This window comes from Daucus carota, chromosome 8 (assembly GCF_001625215.2).
Source record: "Daucus carota subsp. sativus chromosome 8, DH1 v3.0, whole genome shotgun sequence".
Taxonomy (NCBI): domain Eukaryota; kingdom Viridiplantae; phylum Streptophyta; class Magnoliopsida; order Apiales; family Apiaceae; genus Daucus; species Daucus carota.
In genome coordinates this window covers 1,510,303-1,517,603 of record NC_030388.2, presented here as the reverse complement: position 1 = coordinate 1,517,603, position 7,301 = coordinate 1,510,303, and the positions used below count along the sequence as shown (strand labels likewise).

General features: G+C 34.8%; 1 protein-coding gene across 4 annotated transcripts; it reads left to right on the top strand.

Annotated features, from left to right (window-relative positions):
- Positions 1-623: 623 nt before the first annotated feature.
- Positions 624-6,645, top strand: LOC108199473 (uncharacterized). Of its 4 annotated transcripts, none has more exons than XM_017367296.2 (3): positions 624-826; positions 2,598-3,607; positions 3,749-4,417. In XM_017367296.2, the coding sequence occupies exons 2-3, from the start codon at positions 2,613-2,615 to the stop codon at positions 3,753-3,755; spliced, it is 1,002 nt and encodes a 333-aa protein (XP_017222785.1). In that variant the 5' UTR covers positions 624-826; positions 2,598-2,612; the 3' UTR covers positions 3,756-4,417. The 4 variants fall into 4 exon arrangements, with proteins under 4 accessions (XP_017222785.1, XP_017222784.1, XP_063938872.1 ...); XM_017367295.2 differs by lacking the exon at positions 3,749-4,417 and adding an exon at positions 6,428-6,645 and having other exon boundaries at positions 666-826; XM_064082802.1 differs by having other exon boundaries at positions 666-826; positions 3,866-4,417.
- Positions 6,646-7,301: the final 656 nt, after the last annotated feature.

Here is a 7,301-nt window from a genome sequence, read left to right as displayed (position 1 = left end):
GTTAGCTATGTTCAAGAAGTGTCAATGACATCAAGCTAGAAGAGTATTTTTTTGTAAATATCAAGCTCTCTGATATTTAGTGCATCCACATAATTCATAATTTATAAATATTTTATTACTTTGGTTTCCTTACTCATTATGCCCATAATATGTGCAAAGAGATTGATTTAGGAAATATAAATAAGAAATATGTGAAGTAGAGTTCATTTTGGAAATATGAAAGTTGAAGTAGACAACTAAATTGAAACAAATTTTTTTCCTTAAAAGTGGACAGAGAAGGAGTATCTATTTTTATTTTTAAAAATATAAATTTTTATATTATCATGTCACAAACAAAACAATTAATTGTTTATTACTTTTCACAAGTCCAATACTTAATTTTTTGATATAATAATATAAAATTTTAAACTGACCAAACCAACCCGAACCAACCCAACCCAATATAAAAAAGGTAAAGTTAGATTAGTCATATATTTTTAGATTTGTGGGTTGAATTTTTAAAAAACGAACTAATTGGGTTGAATTATTTTATCGGCTCTAACCCGACCAACCCAACTCATGTTCACCCTTATCTCCAAGAGTCTTTTAACTTGCTCTCAAAGGCCTGTTTGGATAGAGGGCTGGGTTGGGCTGGGTTCAGATAAATCACGTTTGGGAAAATTTTTAAGGCCAGGGGTTGGGTTTGCAAGGGTTCAGTGAGGGTTGGAGAAGGTTAGTCTTTAACTTAAAAAACAAATATTTTTAACACCCCAAATCGGGGTGTAGGTGAACCGAAGCTCTACAGCAGATCGCGCTTTCTCGCTCTCTCTCCGACAGCACACTGAAGGTATACTATCTCTCCCTCTCTCTCTCTCTCCCTCCCTCCTCCCTCCTCTCTCTCTCTCTCTCTTTCTGTCTCTCTCCTCCCCCTCCCCCCTCTCTCGCCCTCTACACCTCTCTCTGGTTTTTCTCTTCATTTATGTGCCTCACAAATACATTTAAATTGAATTATTCTTCTTATCGGTTCCTTGACTATAAGAACTGTGTATATATATGTATTGTTTAGTGAGGTTCATAATCTGTTTGTCAAATGCCTGTAAGAAACTAGCTGAAGTTATATTTTTTCTCCATCTCTGGCTATTATGTTAAGATTGGGGCATAAAATTTTTTAGCCATTTTTCCCACGAGTAAGCAATCAGTTAATTAGTAAGGTTGGTTGTCCTGCTAATTTTATTATTATGTTTGTGTTTTTTAGACTTTCATATTTTATTTTTTGCTTGTTGGATTGAAAGTTATTTCAATCACTGTATATTCATTTGGTCATTTGATGTTCAGTTGAATTGTATCTGGTTTTTCTCTTTTTTTTAAGAGAGAGATAATTAATTTTTGTTGGTTTTTATCTGGGATGTAGGAGAATTATTAGTGGAGAGTATTTGCTGAATCTATTTGTTTGTTCCTAAGTTCTACTTCTACTTCTACTTAAATTGTCCACTAGAGCTATCGGAACAATACTCCTGTGCAAAGAATATGGGGGCCTTTAATATATATATATATATATATATATATATATATATATATCTGTAGAACATATACTCTACAAGCTTTTATGTCCCTGTACCAATTCAGAGCATGTTTGTGTTTGTGAAATTCACCCTTGATTTTTTAAGGTACCTGTGAGATAGGACTTGTGTGAGCCGTGAGGTGAACTCAACTTATTATGGTTATTAAAATATAATTTCATGACTTCATAATCCTTTTTGAAAAAGTTCTGCTCCTCTGCCACATCACTAGTAACTATAAACACTGATCTATATTATTTTTTTTTCTAACAAGGATGCATTGTACTAGGATTAAATAGATACACCTATAATTGGCTCAATTTTTTCATGATATTGACTATTTTAAACTTCATCATTTCTAGGGTGGGTTGAATAAATAATGTTGTGTTTTGAGTATAGTAGATACAGAAAACTGTGGTAAAGAGTGTGTAACTGGCTAGGTTTATTAAGGTCTAGAGGAGGCAAATTTGAATAGTTGGTACAAGAGATGGTGCACTTATGACCATCATTTGAGAGAGAACCTCATGAAACTGGTGTGAGGTAAACTGGTAAAGTTAAATTCTCACTATGGTTTGAAAAATATGACCTTAGCCTTTTTTTTGCCCTGTATCTCAAATAGTTATGCATCAACTGTTATATAGTGCATCAACTATATAACAGTTAGGCCAGATATAGTGCATCATCAGCAATGACCTAATGAAAAAGTAAGCTATTATAATTAATGTCTTGATTAATGTCTTGTTATATGCTATCTATCTGTAATTCTTACTCTATTTTCTGGTGTATCTCTGGTGGACTTATGAGTGAAAATTTCTCGCAGATTTATATTTTCTTCTGTGGAGTTTGTTTGGTCGGGTATAAATTATTTACTTATATTTTAGGGTTTTTGTTCGTGTTAATATGGTGTATTTGTTTGCGATATTTGTGTAGTTTCGTACTTTTAAATATAACTATATGGTATGTTCTTAGTGTTGTTCCGATGATGTTTTTTCGTAGGGTGTAAACTATTACTTACCCAGCAATCTTTATCGTCTCTAATTCATTTTTTGTTGAAAGCAGCACGTTTAATTGAAAATGTCGACAAGGATTCTGGTGCAGTCTGAGTTAAGTCTAGTACGAAATTTTGGTGATAAAAAATTTCAGCATTTGGAGTTTCACATTGTGGATCTAGAGGAGGATGAAGTTCATCTCAATATCTCGCGTCCTCTGTTTGCTTGTTCTGGACTTCATACATTGTTGCATTTGGGTGAGTTGGTCTATATGTTTGGCGGCTGTAAAACTTCAAAAGTGATCACTGATATTGACTCGTGTGTATCCGAAAACCCCACGGATACCTTTTACACGGGCTCGGCGCTGTTGCGATTAACCAGTGACGACTCAGGGGAGTGGTGCAAAAATCCAAAGCCAATTTTCGGACCCCTTTTTGCCAATGCTACTTGCCTTGGTGGAAAGATCTATGACATGGGATTCTGGCACCTTTGTCCACAGCTGTTTAATCCCGCCACTGATTCGTGGGAGGACATCACTTTACCTTCTGAATTACAAGGTTGCACCGTGTCTCTGTTTGTGCTCCCAGACCCTTCTAACGATCGTATCATCCTTCACTTGGAAAAGGGCTCCCTTTCTTCACCTTCCATCTGTGCTTACTATCCTAACTCTGATGAATGGAAACGTATTGTTTCTGATTTTCCAGGCTGCGCCTGGGATCCAGTCTCTGCAGTTGCTGATGATGTGGTCTACTTTAATTATGACAAATGCCACACTCTCGTTGCTGCTTATGATTTGAAAAACCTCAAGTGGTTGGACGTGCATCTGTCGCATAATGTTGTTAATGGTTGTTACATAATACGTGAAAACTATAAAAATTTGATGTACTTAGGTGACAACTCCTTCTGCTTGGCCGTTCCCTCCAATCAATCCTCGTCTATTCGATGTGCTGAAAGGTGCCTTGTTCTTTTCGTCAAGTTTAGAGTTGAGCGGAGAGGTTCAGTCATTAATATTGTTCCCCTGTTGGCTCGCAGCTTCATCTTTCCACGCACTTCTTACGTGTGTAACATGGTCGCTCTTAGGTACTTCCTTAGCTATCTTGTATTTGCAACACTATGATATGAATGATGTGTGATATTTATAACACACATTTTTCCCATATTTTAATTACTTTTGCATGAAACTGGATTTTATTTAATATATATTTTCATGTTTTCTTGTAGAAAATAAAGAATTCTCATAATAGAAGGAATGGAGCAAAAAGTGCATTATTTGAAGTGATTTCTAGCAAAATTCGGATTTTGGGATTAATTGTGTTGTGTTCATTGTTTTGATCATAGCCGGAGTTCTGTAAGTCCGTTTTGGACCCGTAAACAGCCGTTGGAAAGCTTGCGAGAAGACCTTTAATTCAAGTAAGGTTTCAGAATTTATTGACATTCCAATCAGCCCAGAATATGGCCAGAAGCAGAAAGTCCGAATTTTCTACTTTGAACTCCTATTCTATTTGAGAAACTTATTTGTAGTATTTATTTTATTCAAAATATAGTATAGGTAAAATAGATCAGTTATTGTTTTGTTTTCTAATGGGCTTGGGAGTTACATGGGCCAAGAGACACAAAAACATCACAGGAGAGAAGTTACAAAAATTAGACAATAGACACAGGAGAGAGATACAGGAAGAAGTTGCACGCAAGAGAGCAAGGAGGAAGAAAGCAATTGGAAGAGACAAATATAGAGTTTTTCTTCTCTTCTTTACCTTTCTTAATTGTAACATGGATTTGATGTCTTTATACTTGTGTTTAGTTCTTAGTAGTGTGATGTTGAACTAATTTCTCTTATAGGCCTTTAATGGATTCTTTTGATTATATATAAGTTGTTTCTTCATTTCTCTATTCTTGTGGTCATATTGATTGCTTATGTTGATTTGTGTGTATTGCTTCTCAAGGATTGATCACCTTTGAGATTGAACTAGTAACTTAAGAGGACTTGGGAGAGAAATCTTAAGTTTGGACTCAATCAACATAGCCTAAGATTAAATTTTTATATTGATTTGTGGTTGGGACAGGAATGTACCTAAGCACCTTGGGTAGTCGATTTAGGTGATGTTTAATGCTATTTATGAGTTTAAATTCTACATAGGGATATGGGGGTTAATTCATAAATAAGAGTCATTTGAGATTCGGAAGGTCCTTATGAATACTTGTTAGCCTTAGATTAGTAATTAGATTAGACCATGAGAATTGATGTATGATGAGATACTTGTTGATATCAAAAGATGAAGTTTTAGGCCTATCTTGTTAATCTTGTCATTGAAGTTGTGTTAGTTAGTTCTCTAGTGTTAATTATTTTAACTTTTTAAGCCAATGTGTACTTTAACTTGAATTAGGAGAACAATGGTGTATGGTACTTAACAACTTATTTTTAGTCTCTGTGGGAACGAATAAATATACTACTTGTAACGATACGTGCACTTGCGTATAAGTTGTAAAATCGCTAACAATGAATTCTAGCAGCTTGGTTAAATTCATGTTGTTGGGTATCATACTTTCTTTTTATAAGCATATTTAACAATATCAAATCTTAAATAGGCCATCTAAAGACCAACATGGCAAACCAACGAGAAAAATTAGACCATCCTAACACAAAGTGTGCCTGAAAAAGTCAGAACATCCTAAGACAAAGTGTGCCTAAAAAAATCAGAACATCCTAACACAAAGTGTGCCTATAAATTAAGTGATCTTAAAATTAATATACTCTCTCTGTAAAAATCACAATTTAGCCTATTATGAACTCTGAAGTTCATGATTCACTACTATCAAAGAAAGCAAGTTTCACAATATTCTTTACATAAATCCTAGGAAGAGTTCGCTACTCCTATCTGGGGCGGCTTAATATTACCAAAGACGATGAGAATGTGAACTCCCAACCATTTATGCGTTGGAGAGATTGTTTCTTATTTTGCGCCGAAGCAATCCTGTTACTTTTACCAGTTTCGTCAGTATAGCAAATATCTCCCTTTTCAATCGTAACCGGTATCAAACTGATGATACCTAGAACTTGGTGTCCCTTTCTTTAGCTCTAGGGCTTCTTTTAAGTTGAATTGTTGCAGTGAATCTTGTCAGGATTTTTTATTTGTTTTTATTCTGATAAATTTTATATGTGAGTAGGGGGACAAGAGGGTATGTTTCTAGATTCACAGGTTTGGAAGTGTCGCAATTTAGGGTCTCTATGATCAAATTGAATTGCCTTTTGCTATTGTACAAATGATTTACTGCTGGCATCATTTGCTTGCTCCCGGTAGATTATCTGGACTCCTTAACTAGGGTAGAAGATCACTAGCAAAGTTTTAAGTGTTATTTCCCTGCAAAACATGAAAGTAAAAGTGTTTTGCAACATTATAACAAAATGTCGATTTGATTCTAGACGATGCATGTGTCCAATATGATTCAACTTTTTTTTGTCTAGGTGAGAATAAATATTGCAACTTCGACCATGTTCAATGCATTTCATCTGTTTATCGAGCATAATAATATTATGTAGATCATAAATATTATTATCTGTCACCTATATTATTAGTGTGACAATTACGCTTCTACTTTGAAGTAGCGATTTTGCAATGTTTTGAAATGAGATCGTTTGCAGCCTGCTGAATGCTCATAGCGGTGATGATTAGGTTTCAAGAATGTTATTTGTTATTTGTTACTGAGTTTTGGTAGTAACATATATGAAATCAAGTTGAAGTTTCTGTTTAGATTTGTAATTTATGAAACTGTTATAATTTGAATCATACATGATGAAAAGAGAGGAGCAAATTGTCCTTTCCCTGGTAGAAATTACCTTTACAATGATTTCTTTTATTTACCATTACAATTCATCTATTTATATTCTAATCTCTGATGTAGAGGATGCAAGGGTCACAAAGAGGATGCAGATGAATAATCTGGATGCAGCACTGGCTTCTCATCCATGCTATTTTCAGACAAATTTCGAGTTTTTTTTACGTACAGCTGGAAGTGTTATGTAATAACAACTTAGCTTGTGCACCATAATTACAATCAAATTCTGTTGAAATTTGCATATTATATCTATTGTAAAGCTGAATTATGTGTGTTTCACCTTATATTCTTATTCGCAATCGTTTGTCTTAAGCTTTTAGAAGAGAAAAGTAAAGCTATTTGGGGTTTGGACCTTCTGCAGTTAACTATGGAGATTTTTCCCCAAGTCCGGCCTTAAAGTCCATACATTTTCTAATTTTTAAGCGACCTGGATACGATTATCGTACAACAATAAGTGAATTCACAAATATTCATTCAAATATAGTTAAACTTTACTGATCACAAAGATAAGTGATGTGAAGTGTTAATTTATAAAGTTGTAACTTCTCCTCCCCACTCCATATTATATGTTTTATAGAGTGAGCCCATGACCCATGTACATATATGGCCACCAGCTTCGACAATAATACATACCAAAATGTACTGCTAGTTTACTACATGTAGTCTGCATTTCCCCTCTTGTATATATGTAGATTTTTTCAACTTTAACTACATTTGGAGTTTACCTGTCTCCTGAGTTGGACTGAAGAGTCTATATCACGGACTGAGGCAGCTCTTCGAGATTCTGTAGTTGTCACCAACTATAAGGGGTCCGGGAATGGTACCAAGGGACCCTCGTGTATTCATAGACCAAACGAGTATTCAACTAACCGGACTACGTTTATGCTACAACATACGTTTAACATACGTTTATCAGAGACCGGACTCTTTAAGCAAAGAT